At 52.9% G+C, this 27,693-nt stretch overlaps 1 protein-coding gene across 2 annotated transcripts in view; it reads left to right on the top strand.

The window, feature by feature from the left end:
- The window catches only part of LOC100017154 (Krueppel-like factor 5), a 61,153-nt gene extending 37,169 nt beyond the window's left edge, over window positions 1-23,984 (top strand). The window contains exons 2-5 of one of the 2 annotated variants that reach the window (XM_007507623.2): window positions 1,117-1,362; window positions 13,727-14,567; window positions 14,686-14,745; window positions 22,258-23,984. In XM_007507623.2, coding sequence (XP_007507685.1) covers window positions 1,270-1,362; window positions 13,727-14,567; window positions 14,686-14,745; window positions 22,258-22,436 — 1,173 coding nt within the window. In that variant the 5' untranslated portion in view covers window positions 1,117-1,269 and the 3' untranslated portion in view covers window positions 22,437-23,984. The remainder of the gene's footprint in view (window positions 1-1,116; window positions 1,363-13,726; window positions 14,568-14,685; window positions 14,746-22,257) is intronic. The other variant, XM_007507624.2, reaches the window with a different exon arrangement.
- Window positions 23,985-27,693: the final 3,709 nt, after the last annotated feature.

The following is a 27,693-nucleotide window of genomic DNA, read 5'->3' as shown; positions in this document are numbered from 1 at the left end:
TCCCTTTGGGACATGGCTCCATGTGTGTAAACACTGGGCACGTCTATACTAGTACTCTACCGGGCCTTTGATGTTGGCGATGGATGCAGATGTGACTGCTGGCGACATAGCTCACACCCCCATCCCATCCTCCCTGGGAACCCCAGCCAGCACGCCACATGCTCCTGGCATCAGATGTCATGGGTGTGCCCATTCCCACATACACATGGGCACAGACAGATGGCCATGCATAGGGATAGCTTTGTGGGTCTCTATGATGTGTTGTGAGAGTCCAGGCACACGTGTGTGGGTATAGACATGTGTAATGTGTGTCTACAGATATTCCGTGGCTACACCCAGTGTGTTTATGCATACACATGTATCCCTGGCTATGTGTGTGTAACTAGGTCCTGTCTATTCCTATGGAGGACCCGGAGCACACATGTCTGCATGCGTGTTTGTACACCTTTGTATGCTGGGCAGAATCTAACAGATAAAGCAGTGGCTATGGCTGTGCTTCTTGGGGAAACTGAGCATTGGCCCCCTGGATCCAGGGCCAGAAGCCAGCACATTGGAAACAGTAGAAAGCCCGCTTCCTCATCCAGGCCAGGCACCCCTCAAAGATGCCAGCTCGTGGCAGCTGGCACAGTCATCTCCCCACCCCCTTCCACGGGTAGCATCCATTGTCTGCAGTTGACCATGCATTTGGTGCCCAGGTTAATCGCAGGCTTGGGCGCCTTTGGCCTGGGGGACCTGTTAGGGCAGCTGCTTCACCTACTGAGCCCCATCCTTGGCAGCCCAGGCTGCCGAAGGCAGCAGTATAAGCACCTGCCTGCGAGCACACGCACACACACTCCTCGGTTTCTCTCTCACTCTTTTTCTCTGTCTGTCTGTCTGTCTGTCTGTCTGTCTCCGCCCCTCCACCTTCCCTCTCTCCCCCCTCTGGCTTTCTCTGTTTCGGTGACACCCCCTTCACACACACACACACACACACACACCTGAATTCCAGGGATTAGCCATAGGGAGCCTGCCTAGCACTCCAGGAGTCCCATGAGTGCAGGTGTAGCTCCAGCTCCCAGGCGGCTTTCCCCTGCGGGCCCCTCCACCAGACCACCCATCCTCCCTTTTCCTTTGTAGATTCGACCTGAACCATTCCCCAGGCAGGAGGCAGCAGGGGGAGCATTGGTGGCCCCCTCCTAACTGGCCCTACCAGTGGCCTGGGCGGTGGCAGCAGAGGCAGCGGTGGGAGGCAGAGGTGGGGCAGTATTTGCCCAGCTCGAAGCAGTCACCATGGCCCAAGCACCTGGGGCCAGCCTGGCCAGCTGGGAGGACAGCCAGGGGACCGACAAGGCCAGGGGGGGTCGGAGGCCCTCCCCCACTCAGGTAAGCCGTTCCCAACTTAAGCAAGGGCAAGCCAGGGGTGAGGGAGCAGGCAGAAAGGGCCCATGGGGGCTGGGGCATGGGACAGGAACAAGGCAACTCCCCCTCCAGCTAAAGCAGCCTGAGAAACACTTTCACTATCCACCTTGGACATGGAGAGGAAGAAAGCGGCTCCTGTTTGTCAACCTGCTGGGGCAGAAGGGGTGGGTAGCCCCTGAGCCCTGAGCCCTGGCCTTGGCCCCTGCTATGGAAGGGTCAGGGGACTCCGTGGGCAGGAAAGCAGACTGACTGGCCTGCCAGGAACCCCACTGCACACACCAAGACCCAAGCTCCCTCTGCTGAGGGCAAAGTCAGGTGTTGGCTTTGGGGCTCCTCTGCCCCCGCCCCCTAGGCTCCAGCCCTCTTCCATGAGTCTTCTGGGAGCAGCCCCCAGCCTGGCAGCCAGGAAGGATCCCTAGAATGGGACACACCTGCCATTTTAGTGGTAGCACACCCCTGCAGAGAACTTGGGAGCTCATGGAAGGCCCTGGGGTGGGGTGAGACAGGGGGGTGATTAGGACATCTTCCCAGACCCCCACAGCAGTGTCCGGGAATGGCACTGTGGAGTGAACATCCTTCCCTGAGGTCTCTCTGCAGATCCTGGAATTCTGAACCATGGGCAAGAGGCAAGCCGTGGCCAGCCTCAAATCTTCTGAGGGAGAAGGGATGAAGATGGGAGCTATCGGGGAAGAGGGGGCCAGGAGGCAGTAGCGAGACTTGGGGTTAAAGGTCAAGGTCTAATGATGGCAGCTTTCTGGTGGGGCACTTACTGAGCACATGTGTAGTCTCCCAGGTCCCGTGGTGCCCCAGACCCCCGTATATGTCCCCGTGGCTCCCATCAGCCCCGCAGAGCTGTTAGCTGGCTAATAATTAACCTCGTGAGCTTGTTTTCCACCTGTGCTGGGGCAGTGAGTGCAATGGGACAGGGGAGCAGCAGGGTCAGTTAAGAGAATCCCAGAAGAGCAGCAAACACTCATCAATTTTCCCAAGTCCCCCTTGGAGTTTGGCTCAGATCCTAAGGCTAAGGACTGACCTTCACAAGCTGGGAATCTGTGGGAGCCTGTCATGATTCGGTCTAACCCTGCCACCATCCACTGAAGCCTCCCAATAGGCCCTGTCGTGGCTTGCATGGGCCTTCAAAGTGGCAGCCCACTTGATTTTATACGTGTTAATGGTCAATCTGCTATGGACCCATTATTGGGGAGGGGGTCAACCAATACATAAGGAATCAGCCTGTGGGGTGCTTATCAATGATCCCATTTCAGGTGGGTTTTTTGAAAGTCTTCCCTCTTAGAATCCATACTGTATATTAGAGTTCCAAGGCAGAAGAGTGGTGAGGGCCAGGCAAAGGGGGTGAAGGGACTTGCCCAGGGTCACCCAGTGTCTGAAGCCACATTGGAACCCAGGACCTTCCCTCTCTGGGCCTGCCACACTATTCACTGAGCTGCCCAGCTGCTCCCAGGCTATCAGTTTGTAATTCCACATTTGCTCGTGGCCCTGGGGCAGGGATGCCCACCAGAGCCCAGAGTCTGAAAGCCAGGTCCCCCAGGGGCCATCCCCCTTGGGCAGAGAAGTTCTAGCTAGTTTATCCGTCACTCCAAGCTGCCCCTAAGCCATTTGGGAAAATTCTTTCATACACCTCTTGCCAGGACACCTGGTGTCTTTTCTGGGACTCAGGCCAAGGGCCACCATGCTTCTCCCTAGAAGGACAGAGCTGTGTGCCTCCTGATGGTTCTATGGCAACCAGGAAGGAGGTCTTTTGAGGAGCACCCCAGGAATCTGTGCTTGCCCCCGTGCTCGAGAACCTTTTGATCAGTGACTCAAATGAAGGCACAGATGGCTGCTTCTCAGCCTCACCCATGGAACAAAGCCAGGTCGTATGGAGGCCAAGCAAGTCCAAAAATCCTGGACTAAATGCTACGGTTTGGAACTTCATTGAGATGAACGGGAAGCCTTACACGTGGACCAAACATCTTGACCTCATTAGCGTGGGACATGGAGGAGCATGGAGAGAAACAAAACAAAAGCAGTCACCTACCGGATCCTGGCTGGGCAGGTGGCTCTAGAGGTCCCTGAGAGTGAATTGGGACAGCTCAAATAGTAACAGGACTATAGGACTGCCTCGTGTCCTCAAGACTGCTCAGGCCACAACTGGGGGATCAGCTTCAGTTCTGGACCTGAGGAAGGACATCAGGAACAGGAGGGCTTCCAGAGGAGAGCGAAGGGCTTAGAATCCACATTGTATGGAGTCATGGAGCTAGAAGGGACCACAAAGGCCATAGAATCCACCACACACACACATTTTACAGGAAAGGAAACTGAGGCAGGTTAGAGCCAGAAAGGGGCTTGACCAGACTCCACAGCCAGTGTCAGTGGCAAGATTTGAACCCAGGCTGTGCTCCTCTCCATCCAGCAGCACCTCTGCCACATCACACTGCCTCACATCCAGAGCCATCCAAATGTTTGTTTGATGGTGTCGAACCTTAAGATTGACCAGAGGAACTGGGGGCATTTAGCTTGGAGGAGAGAAGGCTCAGCAAGGGGCCCTGATGGCTGGCTCCAAGAACCTGAAGGGCTGTCCCATGGCCGAGGGGCCCCAGAGGCCAGGGCCAGGCAGGGGTGTTGGGGCAAGCTCCTCACCATGACCAGGGTGCCTGAGGGCAGAGAGAACCGGGCTCTCATCCTTAGGGGACGATGGGGATTCTTCCATCTAGCCCAATCCCTACCCCAAAGGAATCCCCAGCAGGACATTCCTGACAAGTCCAACCTCTCAGAGGAGGAGGAGGAACTACCACCTCCACTAGGCAGCCTTCCATTCTCTGTAGTCATTCCTCACGAGATGAGCACCCTCCCAGGCTCCCGTTCTTAACACCACCAAGAGCTGTTACGAATATTTCTGCCCATCTGGGCCCTTTTCCTCTGGGGACTTGGGCCCAGGAGTGCTTATGGATGCCAACCACACCCAGGTTTTCAGCGATTTGGGAGAGGCTGGGGCACGTTCCCAACCACTTTCCAGAACAACCAGACTCAATAATTCAGAGCATCATCAGGGCATTCGTGGGCCCATTTTCTCAGAGGCCAATCGTGAAACTTCAGAGCTGCTTAAATGGGCGGGTCTTCCATTTTTGGGAGTGGGAGCATTTCTCATGTGGCTACAGATAGACACCTCAGACTTCTTCCTCAGAAGGCTGCCCGTTCCTCTCTTCTGACCATTTAGCTATTGGAGAACCGATCCATAGCTTTTCTTTTGACGTCGATGATTTCTCGATACCCTTCTTCTCCCCTCTCCATCTCCCCCCACCCAGTGATCTTTCCCTTGTAGCAAAGAAAAATCGTGACCTCAACCCAACAGACATGGCAGAGAGCCTCTCACAGAGACAGACAGACAGACAGACAGACAAGGCAGCACCCCTCTCATCTCCTGCTTGCCAGCCTCGTGTTCCAAACCAGCTGAAGACCTAGGGCCCAAGAAGCTGGAGAAGGCAGTGGCCAAGGGCAGCAGTGGGCATCAGCGGCAGCTGCCCATGGAATCAGGATCCTGTTCTGCCACTTACTAGCTGTGAGACCCCATCAAGTCACACAGATCTTTGATGGAGTTGCATGTGGAGGAGGGGGTTCTGCTAGGTCTCAGGGCAGAGCTGGGAACAGCCACAGGGGTACGTCTGGTTGACAGCAGGACAAATTCGCTGACAATGTCTCGGGATGTTAGGCTGCCTAGTGGAGGTGGTAGTTCCTCCTCCTCCTCTGAGAGGTTGGACTTGTCAGGAATGTCCTGCTGGGGATTCCTTTGGGGTAGGGATTGGGCTAGATGGAAGAATCCCCATCGTCCCCTAAGGATGAGAGCCCGGTTCTCTCTGCCCTCAGGCACCCTGGTCATGGTGAGGAGCTTGCCCCAACACCCCTGCCTGGCCCTGGCCTCTGGGGCCCCTCGGCCATGGGACAGCCCTTCAGGTTCTTGGAGCCAGCCATCAGGGCCCCTTGCTGAGCCTTCTCTCCTCCAAGCTAAATGCCCCCAGTTCCTCTGGACAATCCTAAGGTTCTTTCCATGGAGACTGCCTTGGTTCCTCATTGGAGATGTCACCGAGGAGGCACCTTCCAACTCAGAGCACCTGATCCAACCAACCACTCAAGTCCTTTGTGCGCCTCACCACACCACACCTTCCTTCCGTCTTGTGGTCACCATTGACCTTGTTCATTTCCACAAGTGATGTGTCAATTTGGTGGCTTTGGGACAGTTAAACCAATGGATGTTTTGAAGGGCCTCCTGCCTTGGCCTGACCTAAATGGGAATTGTGTGGCCTCTGAGAGTGAGGAGTAGGGAAGGAACATGGCTCTTCCATTTCTTAATTAAGTCGCCCACTTGACGCCCCCCTTTACTTGGAAACAGAAGTACCCTTGGCCTCTCTGCTCTCCTTTTCATCCAGACTATCTGGCAAGAGGAAGGATATAGTTGGCAGGCTTCTTTGGGCTGGTTCCACATCACTTCCACAGTGGGGCCCTTTAGTGTAGCCAGAGGCTCTCCGACCATTGCGTCTGCCATTCGGTGCTAGGTTTTCCTGACTTTTAGTGTACCCTCGTTCCAAGGAGGCAGAGTGCTATGAACCCCAACCTTGGGGCCAGTCAGCCAAAAAATGTTCATTAAGTGCCTACTGTGTGCCAGGCATTGTACTGGCCCTGCTTCCGACTGCCTGCTCTCTAGGCCTCCATTCCCTAACTTTGCAAGATGCAGACAAGTCCACTGGCCCCTCTTGCCCGCAAGGATGCATCAGAGGCCAAATTGGGGGTGGGGGGAACATTGCCATTCTTTTGGCCTCCTAAGCCCAACTCCCCATGGTGGCTTAGAGTTAGGAAGACCCGAGTTCAAGTCACACCTGTGGGACCTTGGGCACATCACCTGTCTTGGTTTTCCTCATCTGTAAAATGGGGATCATAACAGCACCACCCTTCCAGAGTTGTTGAGAGGATCCAATGAGATTGTATTTGTAAAACCTTTTGCAAAGCTTCAAGGGCCATTCAAGTACTAGGGAGATACCTTTGCTTTGGACTCCCCGTGGCCTGGAATTGCCCGCCCTTCCCTCTCCATCTGGCAAAATTCCACTTTTTCTCTCAAGTGCAGCTCAAACACTGGCTTATTCACAAGGCATTCTGGGATTTCCCCAGGGGAATTGCTTTCTTGCCCTCCTCAGAAGTTGTTTGTGGGGCACCTTGGTGGAGCTAATTAATAGCTTTTTGTTAAGGGGCACAGAGCAACAGGGTTAAAGAGGGCTACACGCCAGGTATTGTGCTGAGGCAGCTCTTGTACATGGTACGTTTGGGGCATCACCAAAGGAGTCTGGGAAGGAGCAGTCAGACAGGTAGGAGGGGAGCCAAGAGCCAAAATCCAGAAAGGAGAGAGCATCAAAGCAGGGAGAGTGTCGGGCGATGGTAAAGACTTTGGAGAAGTCAGAAAGGACGAGGCGTAAGGAGGGGTCACTTTTAGGATCAAGGGTGACTTTGGAAAGGCTGAGGGGCCCCGTGACAAAGGCTGGAGGAGAGGTGGCCCCAAGCTTCCAGGCTCCCCCATTCTCAGGGGAAAGAGGCCCGAGGCTCTGGGCCAAATTCCAGCTTTGCTGCTTGGACTTATGTACAAGGCTTCAGATGAGACCCCCGCCTCACCTCTCCGGCCTAGATGTTCTCTGTGATGAACTGCTGTAGTGATGTATTACTGCTCTGGATAACAGCCTTGTGGGAAAGAGAACTTGGGGTGGGGGCGGGACAGGGCAGGGAAGGGCAGGGAGGAGACCAGCTTATGGGCCAGAAATCCGGCCTAAGCATAGGACTTGACAAGGGGAGCCCTTCTCAGAGCACCCAAATGAACGCTTGCTCCAAACGGGCCACTTGGGTGGCCGTAGAATCACCCAGCCAGCTGGCAGTCTCCGATGCCAGCGATAAGCCTGTGGGCATGGGCTGTGGCTGCTCAGAAGCTGACACTATCCAGAGCTCAAAACTTCTCCTCTAGAAAAGACAGGAGAGACTAGGCTTGCCTCCCCACCCCAGCCCGATCTGGGCAAATCCCAAATAGTCTGGACTCAGGCAGGCACCAGGCCTTTCTCCATGCTGCCCAATCCCTGTGAGATCCCGGAGACAATGGGTTAGACCCGGCGGAACCTGGGTGGCTCCAAAGCAGGGCTACCAGGTTTCTTCAAGCCTTCTCGTTCCTCCTGGCCCCGGGCCAGAACTGGGAGTCCTGGGGGAAGTTAGGCATAGGCAGGTCTCCCCTCACTTGCATGGTGTTTCCTGGCCCAGCCCCATCTCCCACCTGGTCCCTACCTGGACTGTGTCCCTCTGCTGCCCCCACCCCATGTACCTGAAGCTTCTTAAAGGCTCCACTCTCCCACGATGCTCCCTGCAGCCCACCCCTGGCACAGCTGCAAGCTATATTGTCTAACCAGCTGCTTGGCCGACAAACGCTTGCTTCTAGGCTCTCTGGAGCTCACCTCCATCTCAGCCCCCTAGCCACTGGGCCAGAAACAACTGGGTCCAGGCTGTGCTGCTCCTGCCCCCGCCTCGGTGGGAACCCTGAGCAGTTCCCAGAGGAGTGGGACCCAAAGCACATGATGGCCTCCAGGGAGTCCACTCCGGAGCCCAGAGGCCCAAGTTTGACTTCAGGGATGTCATTGTGCCCTGCAGAATGCTGGGGCTCCGCCTTGGCTTTTTTTCCTCCCTGCCCTGGGGAAGAGACTCAGGAACTTGGCAATGGACAAAGGAGCCCCAAAGCGTATTGTGTGGCACCTGCTCGTCTTGCTCTATGGATCCCGATTCATCGGTTTCCTCTCCCAACCTCTGGGGGCCCATCACTTGGGGATCAGCTCTTGGCCAAGTTCTGAGCCAGGAGGGGAAGTGGGGAGGCTTGGCATAGCAGTGGTGGCGGGCTCCTTGCTCCTCTGCTGAGCTTGACTTGCTCCAAGGCCCTTGAGGCGGAGGCCTCGCTCTTGCTGGCTCCTTTTTCTGGGTGAGCTTGGGTAAATGGGGAGGGCTAACCACTGCCCCAGCTCTGGAGTCCTCAGATCGCTGAAGTCTTAAGTAACCATGGCTCTGGCTAGTGGCTTGTGGCCCTGAATAAGGAGAGTTCAGTGTCCCCCAGGGGGTCCCATCTGCACACCTGGGAAGGAGGTGGTACCCCCAAATCTGCTTGGCATCTTGCCTTCTTCAGCCCATGCCATGCAGCCAGCAGCCCCCTGGGAGATGCTGAGGGCATGTTTCTTCACTGTGACCCAGGAACTTAGCCACAGGCTCTGCCTGATTTAATACTGCTTTGGGGTCTCAGGAGCAAGGCAGAGGAAGGAGGGGTAAGGCTAGGCAATGGTGGCCTGCCCAGGGCCACACAACTGGGAAGTGTCTGGGGTCACACTGGATCCCGTCTCTAGGCCTGGCTCAGTCCACAGTCCACTGGGACGCCCAGTTGTCCCGTCTCTGAACGCCTAATGCTTGTGGGATTCTCAGCTGATCAGGGCAGTCAGGCTTTGCTTTTCTTTCCTCCACTCCACCTTAAGTGTTTGGTGGAAGGTGACTATGCTGTGCCATCAAGCTCCATCTTCCCTTCTGTGGGCTGAACTTCCCCTCTTTCCTGGGAATGGCCCTCATATTTGTGGCATCCAGGACTGGGCTGTGAGTCCTGCCTTTGCTATTTTCTACGCTTCTTTGACTTTCAGAGCCTCATTTGTCTGTTCCCTAAAATGGGCACAAGACTTACAGGTATCACCTGGGGGAGAGGGGCTAGTAGCAGCTAAGTGCTGGGCGGGATGCTGACGGAGGAGGGGGTGAATTGCTTTAGTTTAGTGCTGGGTGAGAGCTGTGGGCTCGCCCACGGTCATGGGCTGGCGCAGCCCCCTTTTGCCCTCTAGGATGTCGGCCTGATCTATGTGTGCCTGCTGTTTCCCGGCAGGGGGAGCAGGGACTACACTGGGCTCAGGTAGAAAGCGCCCTGCTGTGAGGAATCCTAGCCAATCATGGGTGGTACCATAATAGTGGAGGAACATTTGGGGGTTCTGAGGTGGGAAGAAGCTGGCCTGGGCAATTTCTGGGCCTTCGGCCCTCTGGGCATCTCAGTAGTGCCCCGGGGAGGTTAGCGTATCTCCTGCCTACAGCTACCGGGCTGCACAGGAAGTCGCAATCTGGCACCTCCTTAGGAGCCATGTGACCCCTGTCCCGTGGCGGACTCCATTTTGGGAGCGCCGTCCTGCAGCTCGGAGGTGGTGCCCGACGAGCTCCGTGAGGTAAGCCGGGGAGCCGGTGCCACCCAGGGCCCCCAGGGGGGCGTTCACTCCAGCGGATGAGTGGAGAAAACGCCAATTTGGATTTGGGGGAGATTCTTTTGCAGAAGAGAAATAGGAGGGGGCGGGGTGAAAGGGGCAACTGGGGGGGGCGGGCGGCAGTGCAGAGGGTCTGAAGGGGAGGGAATGGGGGAGGGGGGGGACTCGGGTCCATGAGGTTCTTCCCTGCTCCGTTTGGGCCACAGGAAGGCGGGGCTCTCTGTCAGGCGGGTTTGGGAATCTTAGTTCTTGTCATGGAGTACAAAACAAAGGGACAAGACAAGGGTCCGACTTAGCCACGAGGGCGCAGCCAAGCGTTTCACAAGGGTGAGTAGAGGTCACTTTCCAGGACTGGCCAGCACTTGTAAGTAGATGAAGAAAGGCCGGAGCCTCCTGAAAAAGAAGGCGGGGCGGCCACACCTGCCCTGGAGGGAGCCACAGTGGCTTTGCCTCGAAGGTGCAGCTTAGAACCTTCTAGAAAACAAAATGGCCGGAGGAGCCAACGGGGGAGTGAGAGGCAAGAGAGGACAGGGTGGGGCAGCAAAGGTGGGGCCAAAAAGAGCGCGCAAATAGGCGAGCCATGGAGCACGCATGCGCGGAAGCCAGTCTTGCTTTTAGCCCTTTTCAGGTGGCCTTCGGTGCGCAGGTAATTGTGGCTCTCCGGGGATTTGGAGATTCCCACTCCTGCACCTGATTTCGGAGTCCTTTGTTTTTCCCAGTTTTCCTTCCCTTTCTCTGGCCTTTTCCTGCTGGCTCAAGTGGCCCCCAGCTTCCATATGGCCAGTTACAAATCTCCAGCACTTAGTTTTAGGGGCGGAGGCCTTGGAGCCTCTTTCTCATTGGTCTCATTTTTTGAAATCCTTCCCTTCCATCTTAGAACCCTGACCAAGCATCGGTCCCAAGGCAGAAGAGCAGCAAGGGCTGGGCACCTCTAGTCAGAGCTAGGAAGTGTCTGAGGCCCGATTTGAACCCAGGACCTCCCATCTCTAGGCCTGGGCCTCTATCCACTGAGCTACCTAGCTGCCCCCTTCATTGGGTTTATAAAATCCTTAGGGACTTTTGGGCCTTGTGTCACAGCTGGCGTTAGCTGTCAGTCATGGGCTTCTTCTGTGGCTGTGCTTTGGGTGCCAGCTCTTTGTGATCAGGCCTGCCCTTTGCTCATTCTCTAAGCCTGCACCTTGCTGTGAGGCCCTGCCACCCTTCTGGGAGAAGGGCTGGCCTGAGCTCTCCCCCTTTTTGGTCTTTCTGCTGGTGGCAGCTGGTCGGACTGTTACCTGTGCTTCCAAAGTGATGGGATCTGGAGAGAAGTCTGCTCTTGGCCCACCCGGTCAGAAAAGGTTCTGTTCCTGACCCCGGTTTGGATCTGTTGGCTTACTGTGCTGGGATTTCTGGAAATGACATTGTGCAGGTTTCAGTTTGCTCTGGCAGGAAGCTTACTGTCCCCTGGTATAAGGCTGGCCTCAGCAGGCTTCTGGCATTGGCGATAGCCCTGAAGGTCATCCGAGAAAGTGACCCCGTGTTCATTTGGGTTTTATCTTTATTTGATTTTACTAGCAAATTTCCACACACATGATTCGTGTTGTCTCCCTCCCCCTCCCAGAGTTGACAAGCCGTTTCCTCTGGGGATTGATAGCATGGATTATCACACAAAACGTGTCTCCAGACTGTTTATTTTGTAAGTGAATCATCTCATAGAACCCAAACCCCAAATCCTCTACCCGATAGGCAAGTGATAAGCTATGTTTTCTTCTGCAGTCTTGCTCTGGAGGCAGAGAGCATTCTTGGTCCCAAGTCCCTCAGGATTGTCCTGGATCATTGTATTGCTGTTAGTAGCAAAGTCTGTCATGGTTGGTCATCCCACAATGTATCATTGGCTATGTACGGTGTTTTGGTTCTGCTTGTTTAACTCTGCATCAGTTCACGGAGGTCTTCCCAGCTCTTTCTGAAACCATCCTGTTCATCATCCCTTAGAGCACAGTAGTATTCCATCACCATCCTAGACCATGGTTTGTTCAGCCACTCCCCAATGGGTGGGCATCACTTTAGTTTCCAATTCTTTGGCACCACCAAATGCATGGCCATAAAGATTTTTGTACAAGAAGGTCCTTTTCCCTTTTTATTCTCTCCCTGGGATACAGGCCCAGTAGTGGTATGATTGCATCAAAGGGTCTACCGAGTTTTATAGCCCTTTGGGCATAGTCCCAAATTGCCCTCCAGAACAGTTGGATTAATTCACAACTCCACCAGCAACGCGTTAGTGTCCCAATTTTGCCACACCCCCTCCAACATTTATTATTTTCCTTTACTGTCATATTGACCAATCTGATAGGTCCTATGTTAATGTAACTTTTTAATTAGTCTTCAGATCAGATATCTAATAGAGACCATCAGGTAAACTGAGGCCCAGATAAAGGTGAAGAGATTCACCCAGAACACACCTCATTCTACATGCCTAACATCTCCCATGTTGCCCTGTAACAATGGCTTACTGATTTACGTGGTCATTTGGAAAACCCATGGCATCATGGGTCCAGCCTGGAACTAAGAACACCCGGGACCAGAACCCACCTCACTGACTGACTGTGTAGCCCTGGCCACGTCACTTCACCTCATCCGTACAAAGAAAGGATTGAGATATTTGGCTTTGAAGTCCCCCTCCACCTCTGTGACCAACTCTAGGAGGTAGATGGAACCCCAACTAGTATTTCCATATTGCAGTGGAAAAGCCTAAGGTTCCTAGGGCTAAAACCCAGGACCACAGAGCTTATGAGGATAAGCACTAGCAATTCCATTTCCAAGTTCTTCTGACCCTGAGGCCAGTGCTGGTCCTATTACATGTGCCCATGAAAGAATAAAGAAGGGCCTTAACTAACCAACCTGGGTACCAAGCACAGTGCCAAGCTATTCATCCAAGAGGCTCGCCAATTCCTGCCCTTCTTGAAAGAGACAAAATATCTAGGGGCATGGGAACCAGGAGAAATGGTGGCCAGGAGAGGGGGAACTCCCTAGGATAAGAAGGAGAAGCGTGCCCAGGACAACTGGCTACGGACAGCTCGGTCCTCCGCCAGAAGTGAAGAGCTCACTTCATTCTCCTGCCTTCCCTCTCTGGACTGTTCCCCTGTCATTGTCATTTCTGTTTTTCTCATTTAAATTTACTCCCGTTTTCTAATAACCCTGTTGTTACTTTCCATTTTTCTAATTTCCTATTAATATGGGATCCTTTCCCATTTAGTTGATTCTTTTGCCCATTTCCCCCTTTCCTAGGAATAGATTCTGTTTATCCTCTTCCTTCCTACTAACCTGCAGATTTCCCATTTATCCTGCTCCTTCCTATTTTTCCAGTTTTATACGGATATCAGAGTCTTTCCCATTTCCCTTGTCATTTCTGGCTTTTCTACTTTCCTAGTAACAAATAAATGACTAATCATTCGGGTATGAGTATTACCTTATCGATCATCACCCAGTTTATTTGTATCTGATTGCTGGCTTGTTGTCTCCATTAGCATGGGAGCTCCTCCAGAGTAGGGACCTGTCTTTTGCCTTTCTGGGCATCCCCAGAGCTCAGAGCAATAAATGCCTTGCACCCGGTAAGCACTTTGTCTGCCTAAAAAGCCCCAGAAGACTTGATTTGAGGTCTATTCCCAGAACAAGAGGCAGTGGAGGCAGGGAGGAAGGCATACATGTTTCAGGGGACAAGTAGCACTGTGTCACACAGTAAGGGGAGTTTTTGCATTCAGTAGGACATCAGAAGACTCCTTGGGCTCAGACCCCAGCTCTGTTGTGGGGAGTGTACATGGACCCCCATTGCCCTGTGACTCTGGAATTTGGGGGCTTCAAACAAGGAGGTCTTTGTTTCTCCCTAAAGTTCTGGTCGGGATCATGAGTGACCTTTGTCAAGGCCTGCCTGACCTTGTCTACTGCTATGTTCTAGTGTCCTGGGCTTTGGCGTTTGCTTTGCTGCCCCCTTTTGTCTCCCCAGCGTGGCCGTAGGCCCTTACCTGGCCTCTTCTCAGAGGGACAAACTTTTCTCCAAACAGGTGTCCCCGGAGCCCATGCTTGCTGGAAAGAAGTCCCATCCAGAAGGCTCTTCAGTGGGGGACGAGCTTGACACATCATCCTCCACTCCATATAGCGTCAACATCAACGTGTTCCTTCCCGAGAGCACTCACCTGTGTTCGGGCTTCTACGGAGCTCCCAAGACCTTGGCAGTCTTCCCCCAGATCAAAAGCGAGCCCAGCACCAGCTTTGTGCAGGCCTGCCCAGCAATTGTTCCTTCCCCGGCAACCTTGCCAGATTTCACCAGTGTCTTCAGTGCGCCACAAACCATGGCTGTGAATAACGTCTCCATTAAGCCCAAGCTGTCTGGAGAGATGCCTGGGGCTGCTGGCGTGCAGCCAACCCTGTCGTGCCAGATGCCCGTGGCTGGGGCTGGCGTGGGCGTCAGTGTCTCCATGGCCATGCCATTAGCAAGCAGTGCCACCGCCTTCAGTGGCCTGAATGGCATCACCATAGCAGCAGATAGTTCCCTGGTCGGGATGCTTCAGCAGCCTTCGAAGCAGAAGAAGGAAGATAAAGCTCTTCCAAATAGTCTCCAAATGCAAGAGGCCGTCAGCTCTACTGAGCAGTTCTGTCCTGCTCCAAGGATCACCGGGTCACCATCACTCTCTAGTGCCCACCTTTCTCCAAATCAGCCTCCCCTGTGTGGCGAGACAGCCTTTGGACTGAAGTTCATACGGGCCCCCCAGATCGCCACATTCTCTGCTGGCCTAGCCACCCTTTCCCAGGGGCATCTCATTGTCCAAGCGACCAAACTGAGCCCAAATCCTGGGAACAACCCAGAACCGGACAAGAAGCGTGTCCATCGCTGTGACTATCCAGGTGATTCCTCCTTCCCTCCTTGCCACCCTTCTGGGTGGCCTCCCACGACTCCCATTCCTGTTTTCCATGATGTGCTCACTACCGAGAAACAGTGGTTCTCTTTTGGTCTCACCTACAGGTTGTGTCAAAGTTTATACCAAGAGTTCTCACCTGAAGGCCCACCAGAGGACCCATACAGGTAGGTAACAGGGCTCCGGGGGGCTTGGGGTTGGGCTCTGATCTCTGTCTGCCTCCACTTTCTGGCTTGCTGCTGGCGCATCATCCCAAGCGTCTGACTCTTGTGCTCGTGCTAGCGTAGGGCCAGGCTGCTGCCAGAGTCACTATCCTAAGCATCAGCCAGTCTTAATGGGCATTTTGCCAGGGGCTCCCCACGTCTGCCTGCCCTGCCACTCCAGGAAGCTTGGGCTTGGTCCGAGTGGAACAGGGAGCTCTAAAGAGAGGCCTTTGAAAGGCACAAACACAGACCACTCTCTTCAGAACGGGGGTGGAGAGGTCATCTCTACCGGCTTATTTGAGAAATTCCAAAGTCTAGACAACAGGAGTGGGATCAGGCCCAAGAGGGGTCTGTCTGTTGTTATGGTGGAAATTTTAGCTTTTAGGATTGATGTAATATTGAACAATGGCCGCCAAGGAATTTACTTATGAAATTCCTAAAATGAAACACTCAAGTCAGAATGGAGTTTATAGAGGTTTAATCACACTGGGAGTAGGGAAAGGAGAGGGAGAGAAGGAGAGAAGAGAAAAGGGAAAGGGGCTACTCAACCTCTGACCAAGGCAGAGGGAGTTTTAGGCCCAAAGGGCCAAGGTGGAAAGAATCAGTCCTTAACTCACGTGAGTAATCTGAAGGAAAGCTGTCTGCGGGCATCCTCCCTGTCCAAGCTCCTAACACCAACTCCCGTCTAGCTCTCTCCACAGGAAGTGAGTGAAATCCAGAGGCTGTTCCTTACCTCACTTCCTGTGTCTCACAAGTCCCAATGGTTGGCTCTAGCTTAGCTTAGGACAGCCCAGGTGGGCAGTTAGTTATTTCTGATTTGTCATTGACTAGCACATGCCCATGTAGTGTGGGTGTGCACAATTTTTGGGTGCTAGACCAAGATGGAGACTTTTAAAATTCACAATCCCCCCTGATGATGATTGGGGGACTAGTCTCCCCAATTGATCACTAAACATAAGCATACTGCACCCCAAAAATTTCTAACTGTAAGTGTATACAAAAATTTTTTTCCCACTAAGAGGAAAATTATAATAGTTGTAAATATGGGGAAACAGAGGAGAGAGAGACAGCAAACCAATGTTTTGCTGGGCGCATTGACAAAAGCCAGTTAGGGGGCAGTCCCCTTTGGCATAAGAGTGTACATTCAAAAAAATGTTCAATCAACCACACCCCAAGTTTCATTCTGGATCTTCCTGTAGTGAAAAGGTTTAGATATCCTTCTGCAAACAGTTCATTCTCTGGATTCAGTTAGTTATTAGCAAGCTTCTTCTCTGAAGATTTATCTCGAACAAAATTTAAATCTTGGATTTGATGAAATACAATCCCCCCTGAAGAAAGTGTTGAAAAAACACTGAGTCCAGCTGAGGATTCAAGGTTTAGTTGTGGGAGTGTGTGAGTTAATCCAAAAGAAAAACAAAACAAAATCAAAATAAAATAAAAAATCAAAATCAAAAGAAGAAAAAGGGAAAAAATTAAGGGAAAAATATAAACCCTTTATATATGCATATTTATATTAAAGAAGAATTCGAAATCAGTATCAAAAATCAAAAAATCTATGTATACAAAATTTTTGAGAAAGCAAGAAAAATTTTTTTTTCCCACAGGCCCCTGTATTAGGGTCCAGTTAAGTAATTTCTAATCCCACAAGTCTGTAGGACAGAATGCAGCATATTTTACTTCCCCATTTGCAGCCAAGGCTACCGGAAGTTGCCATACTATAGGAGAGAAAAAAGAGGACCAGATTTCTTATTTTATATCTAGGGAAGTGTCATTCCCTTGTCTGATTTTACCTTCGTTCTCAGGGATGGATGGAGCCAGGATGGTAGCCAACCTTAGGTACTTGTCTGTAGGTATTTTCACAAAGAGTGTGGATACAGGGAAGGCCTACATCTTAACGTCTGTCAAGTGTCGCAACCCCGAGTCTCACACTAGGTTCAAGTCCTTAGTATTGGCTTAGAAATGCATTAATCCTACCTGGATTGGTCTTTGATTTTTAGACCTATGAGCTCTTTTGGCATTATCCAGGTTATCTCTGTGCTCCTTGTTTGATCCCATTCCTAGAATCAGACACAAACATTAATCATAGTCCCACAACAATTATCAATAAATGGCAGGTTCCCATAGTCTAAAGCTGTTTGGGTGCGTATTAATAATAGCAGCAAGTATATATATTTAAACTAATATTGTAGAATAAAATTAATATTGATCATATGTACCTTAAGTACATAGAAATGAGAAAAAGGGAAAAAATAAAATTATGTAAAAATAATAATAATAAAATAAGGAAAAGAGAAAAAAGGAAAAAAGAAAAAAATTAAAATTAGGAATTCAAAGTGTCAAAAGCAGAATAAAACAGTTCCACTTGTCAATGGGTAGTTATCTCCAATGCATGTATAGGATACAGTCAATCAGTCTCAACAGAAGATGCTCTCTTTACATGAGAACAGTGAATCCAAGAGTCCTTTTCTCCAGCCTTTATAGATGTTGGAGTAGTTAACAATATTTGGAATGGTCCTTCCCAGGAAGGCTGGGTTGCTCCTGTACACTGGAAGTTCTTTATATACACGTTGTCTCCTGGGTTCAGGTCGTGAAGCGAGAAATCTAGTGGTCCAGCTTGTACTGCAGCTCCGGATTCATGTAGCTCACGCAGTTTGTGCTGTAATTCCTGTATATAGGAAGCAATAGTAGTATCTCCCCCTAATAGCGATGTATAAGCCGGGGAGAAAGGCTTAGCCTGTATAGGCGGATGTCCAAAAAGCATCTCAAATGGTGAAATGTGTAAGTCTCCTCTAGGCCTGCTTCTAAGATAAAATAGGGCCAAAGGGAGAATTTCAGGCCATTTTAAATGGGTCTCAGTGCATAATTTTCCAATCATAGTTTTAAGTTCTTTGTTCATCCTCTCAACTTGGCCTGAACTCTGGGGATGATATGGAACGTGGAATTTGGGAGTTATCCCCAAGCAAGAATATATCTGGTTTAGAACAGAGTCTGTAAAATGACTCCCCCTATCGGCATCAATACGTGCTGGTAGGCCAAAGCGAGGAATAATTTCTTTTAAAAGCACCTTAGCAACAAAAGCTGCTGTGGCTCGGGCTGTAGGAAATGCTTCCGGCCATCTGGTCAGTTGGTCTACTATGACCAAACAAAATTTATATTGTCCAGCCTTTGGCATCGTTATGAAATCTATCTGCAGGTGCTCAAAAGGTGTGTAAGCCAGAGGACGCCCACCAAAGGCTTTGCCACGATATGCATGTTGGTTATATGCCTGGCAGGTAGAGCAGGCTGAACACACTTTAGAGGCTATGGTAGTTATACTGGGGGCTATCTATACTCTCTTAACAGAGTCCACGATGCCGTGAGTACCAAAGTGGCCATTATTATGAACAGATTGGCAAATTTGGTGATAGAAACTTCTAGGGAGCAGGGGTTTTCCTTCAGGTGACACCCAGACTCCATTGATCTGTTTTGCTTTGAATTTCTGTTTCCATTTTTCCACTTCCTTCTCATCATAGGAAAGTGATAAATTTGAGTCATCAGTAGTTGTTAATGTTAGAAGTAATCCAGGTCCTTCTATGGCTGCTAGCTTTGCAGCAGCATCTGCTCGGTCATTTCCCCTAGAGACAGGGTCAGTGCCACCTGTATGGGCTGAGCAATGAACTACAGCTAGGGCTTCAGGCAGCTGAAGAGCAGAAAGGACTTCATTAATAATTTCAGCATTAGCTATGGATTTTCCAGCTAAGGTTAAAAATCCTCTCTGGAGCCATAGTATCCCGACTGAGTGACAAATGCCTCCCTGTCCAAGCTCCTAACACCAACTCCCGTCTAGCTCTCTCCACAGGAAGTGAGCGAAATCCAGAGGCTGTTCCTTACCTCACTTCCTGTGCCTCACAAGTGCCAATGGTTGGCTCTAGCTTAGCTTAGGACAGCCCAGGTGGGCAGTTAGTTATTTCTGATTTGTCATTGACTAGCACATGCCCGTGTAGTGTGGGTGTGCACAATTTTTTGGTGCTAGACCAAGATGGAGACTTTTAAAATTCACACTGTCTTGGTTACAGAAGGAGTGAGGCAACTGCTGGAGGCCCATGGCGAAATGCCCAATTGAGTGGGATTATGGTTATAGCAAAGAGGAAAAACCCAAGAGGGCTCAAACTAAGCAAAACAAAAGCCTTGAGCTGCCCTGAGGAGCGCTAGTGGCCAGGCCTCGGTGCTGCCCAAGTCCCAGGTTCCCGGGGGCACTGGTGCAACGCAGCATGGCCAGGGCATTTGTCTGGTTTTGCCTGAAAGGGAAGAAGTGGGTGGCCTGCTCGTAAGCCGAGAAGACCTCAGCACTAAGTCTTGCCAAATTAGGCAGCCTGTGATTCTGAAAGGATCTTGGAAGCGGATTCCCATGGGAAAGCAAGCTGAGGTGGAGGGAGGACGGGAAATGTGTAGTGATGGTTGTCTTCGAAGCCAAGCTAGCCAGGTGTGGGCTGCTTTGAGTTGGGTGTCTTGGGGAGCTGTTGAATGGGCACCCCTGAAGAATGAGCCCACATCATTTTGGAAGGGCTCTCTGGTGTAGTCTCTCAGGGGTCTGTGCTTGGTGTTGTGCTGTTAGACCTGGTATCTTTCGGTGACAGGGATAGAGGCCCGGGTGGCATCTTTCTCCACATGACCAGAGCCCAGAAGAGCAGACTGCCCCCCAAGGTCTCACAAGTCCGTTTGGGGGGGTGGTGCTGGGGGCACTGGTTGATGGAGCTATCATGTCCCAGTCTAGCCCTGGAAAGACCAGGGAGAATGGGAAGGGCACTCACAGAGGAGGAGCCAAGGGCACGTGTTTGCTAGAGAAGAGACAGTTGTGGGTCAGTAGGCTTCCCTCAGATTGCTGACAGTATTCTAGAAGGTTTGATTGGAGAGACAGTGGGGAATCCAAGGGGCGGAGCATTTGTCATATTCCTGGGCTGCACTAGGCCAAACTGTGCCTGAGATAATCGTGTTGAATCCAGGGTGCTTTGGGCCTGGCTGAATAGCTAAACCCAAAGAGGACCCACATGTCAATGGGCACTTTGGGGCCAGAAATCAGTTTCAGCAGTCATTGAAATGGCTCACTCGGGCTCAAAGATCAAAGTTCCAGATGGAAAAGGTTCAGTGGTCTGAGAAAGGACCTGGGGATTATAGTAGGCCACAAGCTCCGAATGAGTTGCTGTAAGTTTAGGCTGCCTGGAGAGAGGCCCAGTCCAGGACTAGGGAAGTGCTAAATGCCACTGCCCTCTGCCCAGGCCAGGCCACGACTGGAAGGGACTGGTGTGTGGAAGGGGTCCAGGCTGGAGGAAACCTACCTTCAGAGTGGTTCCCAGACAAACAGCCCTGAGGGACTTACCACCAGTGTGGTGGCGGCGGCGGCACTGAGAGAACTGTTGGGCATTCTCTGTAAGTGATCCAGCAGGTGAGGACTGACCGACAGCTCTGGGACCTCCTGAAACAAGGGCCTGTTTTCGATTCCAGCACTGCTGTCTTGGGATTGCCCCCACACACACACAGCTGACTGACGCTCGGAATAATGGAATGTTTGGGAGTCCTTCCAAGTGGTATTGGGTTCTTCTGCGATACCTCTCACGGGCTTCTGCCTCCATCCCCAGAGTGCGTCACAAAGGACTCTGGGCACTGCTGGGCCTGCTGCCCTTCCATGGTCAGAACCCTCACTCTCTGTCGTCCAAGAATCGAGGAAGCCCAAATAGCAGCCCCAGTTGCTCCCCCCCTTGCCATCTCCTAGGAACCAAATGTGGCTTCTGTCGGAGGCTGCAGTGCTCTGGCATTCTGAGCAGAGGCTGCTGAGTCTAGGAGGGACAATGGAAAGGGTTTGTGTTTGGAGCCATTCTTGTGTGGCCAGGAGCCTGAGCATGAATGACCTGGCACAAACAATGGCCCGGCTCAAGGGGGCACCCTGGAAAGCACCAGAATGTTCCCCATGGGTCATTTTGTCTGTTTTGGGCCAGGCTGTTCAGTGGCGTGGCCTAATATTTGAGGAGACCGCACCCTTCCTCAGCCAGGCTGCTGCAGGGACCCCTCTGGAGCCCAGCCCAGCTCAGGCCCTGTTCAAACCCAGCTCGGCCCAAGACCTGGGCCTCAGGCTTCAAGTAGCAGAGAGGGCAGTGTGATGCCCATTTGTGGCAGCCGGGACTGGGAGCCTGGCTTGGAACATGTCTCTCTGGTGATCAGATTGGAGCACTGGTGCACACGGCTGTGGGCTTCTTTCCTCAGACGTTCTCTGGAAGCTTCTGTAGAAGAAGAGCCCCACAGCACAGGCCGGGGCCCACCTCCATGAAGCTCTGAGCCCAAGCTGTGGGGGTGGCCCTCCCCCCGAAGCATGTGTGCTCAGCTGCCTGATTTGCCAAGTGTTCTGGGAGCTCTGCCTCCATTTCAGACACCAAAGAAAGTACTGATACCTGCATGGGGAGAACGGGAGGAGGGAGCTGCTTCAGACATGGGGGACCTGGGACAGCGATGATGGACAGCTGTTTGGGCTGGACCGTGATGTGCAGGAAGGCCACTAGCATAAAAGTTGACAGGGGAAAGGACTGGATTGCTTGGCAGTTCCCTGAAACAGTCTCAATTTCTGAAAGGGTCTCCCACCTCCACCCTTCCCTGAGATGCCATTACCCCAATCAGCTGGCTGGGCCATCTTCCCCCATCCCCCTTCCCTCCTCCTGCTCTGATGGGCCTCACAGGCCAGGCTGGGTGGCAGCTCCTTTGTCCAGAAAGGCTGCTGCTATTTAGACTTGCCCCTTTGATTATGGGCCCTCTGATTAGGTTTATTCCTTTATTCATCGTGGGTGGCCTCTACCTCCCATCCCCAAGTCTCTCTAAGGTTAAAGCATCATGCTCTGGAAGGCCTACCTGGCCTAGCCAGGAGGCTAGAAGCTGGCCCTTCGCAGATAGCCTTTCACCGGGGCCTCCCATGTCCCATACTGCTCCTATTTGAACCGATGAGGACACCGAGGCCCACCTGCATCAGCTCAGTGTTTGGGGAAGGCCCATGTGTTCCATCTGCCCACAAGGAGGCCACGGCAAGGTGGCTGACCAGGCTGGCACATGCCTGAGCCAGGGGACCCAAGTACTGCAGGAGCTCAAGCTTAGCTTTTTACATTTGTTTGGCGATTCCCAAGTGCTCGGGCACCCTGGAAAAGGCTGCAAATTGGGCTGGAGGAGGAGGGCAGGGAAGCTATATGGAGAAAAAGGTCTCCTGTGAGCCAGCATTGTCCTTAAGATCCTGGAGGAGTCCCACAGGGCACATAGCAAGCCCTGGCCACCCAGCCACCCCTTCCATAAATGCTGGATGGGCGAGACCTGGGGCCAAGGGTCCTGGGTTAAAATTCATCCTGGGGAGGGACTAAGGGCCACTTCAGCTGATTGGCTGAAGCCAACCTGGGTTCATTTTATAATCCGATTCCTGCCTGCCTGCCTGTCTCTCTCCCTCCCTTCTTCCCTTCTGCTCTACAGGTGAAAAACCATACAAGTGCTCCTGGGAAGGCTGTAACTGGTGCTTTGCCCGCTCTGATGAACTCACCCGTCACTACCGCAAGCATACCGGAGTCAAGCCCTTCAGATGTACCATCTGCGACCGCTGCTTCTCCCGCTCAGACCACCTGTCCCTCCACATCAAGCGCCACCAGAACTAAGGGTGTCGCCTCAGTGTGCAGGAGGAGCCCAGAGATCCTCCTCATCTTGTATGACAAAGGGGCCTCTGCCCACCCTTCATCTTTCCCTTCCCGTTTCTGTAGTTTGGGGGGTAGTAGCTCGTTCTCTTCCTTAGCTTGGCTTAGCTGGTGGGGTGGGTGCACACAGGGAGAAGCTCGCATCCCCCTCTTCGGGTTGTGCCTTGCCACACAGCCACGTTTGTCCCCCAAAAGACGGCAGAGACCTGCCTCTTTAGACGACTACCCTTTTCTGGGGCTCCAGAAGGGAAGGAGGCAGGCTAGGAGGCTTCTTAGCCTGCCTTCAACCAGCCCCCGTCTCCTGTACACGGGAGCCGAGCTGGGCAGTGTGAGCTCGGTACGACTGGGCATGTTCGGGGCAGAAACAAAGGAGTTTCAGGAGTGGCAGCACCCAGAAGTAGAAGTGATCCACAAATTGGCAACCTCTTGGGGGGTGGTACATCGTCCCGGCGTATAAAGCACACGTATGTTGTGTATCTGTGTGCCCTACATGCATGTGCGTGTGTGTGAGTGTGTGACACTTGGTGTCAGGAAATACCGATTCCATTCCTGCCAGACACCTCCAACAAAAGCCAAATCAGACCCGAAAGTCACTGGCTTCCTTCCGTCCCCCGTCCCACCGGGCCATGACAATGGGTTGTCTCAAGCCCAGGATTGCCACACCTGGAACACCTTTGAATTCAAAGAGCCCTTTTCCCATCAGTCCCACTGAGAGCACTTAGGCTGGCCCATCCGGGGAGAAGGGCTCTGTCCAGTCTAAAGGCCCCAGTGAGCTGAGCACGCCACAGGCCTGGACGAGACCCAATGGGCCTGGTGGAAGGAGTGCCAATGGCTGTCGTTTGCCTTCTGCCGTATTGGAAGTGATGGCCATCCGATGGCACCCCCTGGGAGGATCAGTGGAGCAAGCTCTGAGGAGCATTGTGGGCTGTCCCTCAGCTTCTCCCTGGGACCGGGGACGCTGGCAGTGACATAGGGGAGAACACCACAGATTTTCTAGGAACCCAAGGCCAGGCATTAGACAGACAGAGCATGGTAGCCTTCACTTCCCAGAAGAGAGAGCTTCCAATGGGTAGAGCACAACAGGGGCACACTTGAGGGCTGGCCGGCTGGCCACCCTCACTCCATCCTGCCCCAAGCCTGCTTCCATCTTTCACTAAGCAATCACTCACATGCCTTGCCTTCTCCTTGTAGGCTGCCCCTACCCGAGCCAAGCTGGAACTTCCCCCTCTTCCTCCATCCCCCTTCCCATGCATTCACTCACTTGTTCGAGTCATTCAGGTTGCTGGGGTCCAAAGGGCCCATCCCTTGAAGTTGAGAGAAGTGTTGTTATTTCAGACCGAAAAAAGGAAAAAAGCCCACCAAAAGCAAAGCCAGAGAAGCAGAATTGCAAGTGGGCAGGAATGACCCGGGCCGGCTGGGCCCTGGTGTGTTTTGGCAAGTTCGCAAGCCCGTGTATGCTCCATGGAGTCTATGTATTACCAAAGAAAGTGAAATAAAGCTTGGAGCCCAGTGCTTTGGGGAGAGTCTCCTTTGTGGGGGAGGAGGAATGGAGGGGGCCAAGCTGGTGGGCCACAGCTGCCCGAGGGGTTCCGCCATTGCCTTTGGCCTGGTTCACAGGCTTCCCAGGAACATTACGCTGTCGTCTGTTCAGGGGCCCACTGGGTGCAGCCCTGGCCCGTGCCCATGCTGAGAGCCAGAAAGAGAGATGGAGAAGAAAGCCTGGGCCCAGGAGCTGCCTGCTGCTTGAGGAGGGCAGAGACCAAACACTTGGGATAGCTTTGCCACCATGCCAAGGCCAGAATCTGGCCCTATGCTCTGAGACCCCTTGCATGGGCCCTTTCCTTGTTGGAATTCTAAAAAGGCTCTGACTTGGCTCACTTGGCAGTTTACCTGGCCAGTGGATCAGGGAAATTCCAAAACCCATCGTGTGCCCAGAGCCGTGCCCCAGCAAGCCATCTGCCTGAGCCTTGTGTGTAAGGCACAGAGGGGTGACCTGGCTCAAACTGGGGAATCCCATAAAGCCCTGGGAGCTGGATGAACGACAGGAGCCAAAGAGTCTCTCTGAATGGGGCCACGGCCCCCAGATCTCCACTTCCCCAGCCCCAAGGCACTGGCCCATGAGGTAGTCCTCAAGCCCTCTCCGATGCCATGCCATGTGGCAGCCAATAAAATCTTCCCACTTTAGCCAACATCGCTCCCTGGCTGCCTCCTGCTCCCCTGAACTTCATTGTTTCCCATGTTCGGCCTTCCAGACACCTAGAGGTTCCCAAGCTGGGGACTACCCATGGCCCTTTCCTCGCCACTGCAAACCTGGCTGGATTCTGTGGTGTGGTCTTGCTCCTTCCCAGTTCCTTGCCTGGCTCAGGGCCCATCACATCAGTTCAGTTCAAGCCAAAGGCCATTCACAGAAGGTGGGCAAGGAAAAACCCCTCTAAACCAAGCCGTCATCCCTGCCCTACTGAACTGGCAGCAGTAGCGTAGGCAGTCTCCTCATCCCTCCCACCCAAAGTTTTCCTTCTGTCCGTTCCATACAGCTGTCAAAGCTAGGCTAGGAAGGCCCGAATGGCAGCCCTCAGGGGTTTCCTGTCATCTCTCAGTTGCTCATCTAGCTCCCAATGACCACCTTGTTCCCATCCCTGAGTCTTCTGCTTCTGACACTCTGGCTGACTTCTCGTGCTCAGGATTCAAGTCCCTCCCTACAAATGTCTTGCTTTGGAACCCAAGCCTTCCTTTCTGGAAAGCGGAATGCACTTCTGGGTGCTTGTTAAAACTTATTGCTTGTGACATTCTTCTGTAAAAAGTACTGAGAACAGCTGCAGAGAACTGGAACCATTCCTCTCCAGTCTGAGTTCCAAGCTGCCCAAGGAGAGATGAGCACCAACTGCTGGTTGGGCGAGTCCTTCCCTTGAAAGGGTTTTTCCCAGTTGGAATTCTCCGGAGCTCCAACTGAAGGCTTGCTCATGTACGTTACTCCCAAAGGGTGTTTTGTTCCTAGAGTCCAGGCTAAATGGAGCCAAGGGAGGTTCTCTGTCTTCAGAAAGGGTTCTGGATGAGTGCTAGGAGCAGAGAGAGAGAGAGAGCAACAGGCTGGACACCAGTGAGAAGGAGCATTTCGGTGGAAGCAGATGGGATGAGGGGGGCCTCATCCCCCTCCGTGAGCACATACCAATGATCCGAGCTCATGTTGACCAAGAATTTTACAGAGCACTTGAGCTTGGCCCACACTCAGTCACTCATCATTTCACGGATGAAAGGGAAGCCAGCAGCGCTCATGCGACTGGCCTCCGGTTGCCCAAGCAGCTGCGGCAGGATATAGAGGCTGGTGGTGACGAGCTAAGGGATCCAAGAAACACGAGAAAATCCAAAGACAGCCAAGGGTGGCATCCCAGTGAGGAGGAAGGAGCAGCACAGGGCAGCTCGGGAGAGCAGTCAGGATGAAGGAAGCTAAGTATGCCTGGAGAGGCGGCAGCAGCCCTTGAGTGGCAACCTGACAACTGTGGCCACAGGGAGCCACTGAAGCCATGCTGGGTTTTCAGTTCCTTTGGGGTTGGCCTTTTGCAAAGGAGAGAGGCTCTGGCAAGGAAACCAATGAGGAGATTGTCCCAGCAAAAAGAACCCTGGAGTGCCTTTCTCCTAAGGGCTTGTTCCTGCCCTCCAGTGGTGTCCTCCATTCTGCGGAGAGCTGCATGGTGTCCGAGGGCCAACAGGTAAGCTGAGGGGACCAAGAGTGCCTTCCTGGAGGAGACAACCCAGAACCTAGGCCTGGAAAGGAGAGGCTTGTGAGGAGAGAGAGTGCCTGAAGCATCAGCAGTTCATCAGGGGAGCAGCTCCTCGAGCCATCTGACGAGCTGTCATGGGGGCCTTTTGACAATGCCTTCCCTGGTGGACAGACGGAGAGGACAGGCCCAGTCCTGGCACTTCCAGGGGGTAGGTGGCATTGATTCCCAGATGAATTGGGCGTGGCTCCTACTGTTGTGGGGAGCAGCTGCTCTTCTGTGCTGACCGAGACAAGACAAGGGAACTCGGAGCAACCTGAACCCTTCTCCCTTTGGCTTTGCTTCTGAAGAGGCTGTGAGCGAGTGGCACTTTCCAGCAGCGTGTCCATTTGTTAGACAGGTAGAGGGCTGACTCCCACTGCAGAATGGAGCCCGTGTTCTAGGACTCAGCCAAGGTGACTCTTCATTTGGAGAGAGAAAGCAGAGGCCTGTCCACATAGGTCCACATACGAGGGGGGAGAGAGACAGAGACAGACAGAGAGATGGAGAGGGAGACAGATCTTGCAAGGACTGCCAGAAGCCTTGGTGCCGGCTACAAGATGGGCAGCAGCAGCAAACTTGCCGTGGATGCCCACAAGCAGAGCAGGGAGAGGCACGGGGCAAATGCAGGAGGCAATGGGGCACGCTGGCTGGCTCGCTGCATGGATGACCTTCCAGGCAGCAAGACCTGGCTTTGAATCCGGCTATTGATGCACACTAACCGCCACACTGGGCAAACTACTTATCATCTCTGAGCCCCCGTTTCCTCTGGCGGGGAGGGGTAACCCCAGTGTGCCTCATCATACCCCACAGGGAGTCTATGCCATCCTCCTCATTGTTAGGGCTCTCCTCCTCCTCCTCCTCTTCCCTTGTATTTGCTTCTCTGAGGAAGAATACTGGGGGCAGCTGGGTGGCTCAGGGGATGGAGAGCCAGGCCTAGAGACAGGAGGTCCTGGGTTCCAATCTGGCCTCAGACACTTCCCAGCTGGGTGACCCTGGGCAAGTCCCTTCACCCCCACCGCCTAGCCCTGACCACTCTTCTGCCTTGGAGCCAATAGAACGTGAGGGCTAAAAAGGGGGGGAACACAAGCATTTTGCTCCTGCCCCAACCCCGCTCCATGTTTCATTTGCTTTGCTTTGGGGTTTGTCTGTATAACCTAAGCCCCTAGCATTACGGGCTCCCCGGCATTTAGAAGAGCATCCACCAACCGCCCAACACATAGTAGGCGCTTCTTCGATTCTTGTTGGCTTGCTTTGAATGTGAATGGTTAAGCTGGACTGAAGTCATGCTTGGGAGTTCATCTCTGCATCTGGCAAAAGGGCCTGGGGGCCTCGCGGTCTAGTCGGAAGCTGCTCCTCAGAGGTTGTATGTCATGGTGGTTAGAGAGCAAGAAGCATTGGATTTGGAGTCCAACGGCCCAGGTTAAAGTCCTAGCCTAGTCCCTACCTCTGTGATCTTGGGTAAT

Source organism: Monodelphis domestica, chromosome X (assembly GCF_027887165.1).
Source record: "Monodelphis domestica isolate mMonDom1 chromosome X, mMonDom1.pri, whole genome shotgun sequence".
NCBI classification, from domain to species: Eukaryota; Metazoa; Chordata; class Mammalia; order Didelphimorphia; family Didelphidae; genus Monodelphis; species Monodelphis domestica.
The sequence above is the reverse complement of the archived record's forward strand: the minus strand, read 5'-3'. Positions and strand labels throughout refer to the sequence as shown.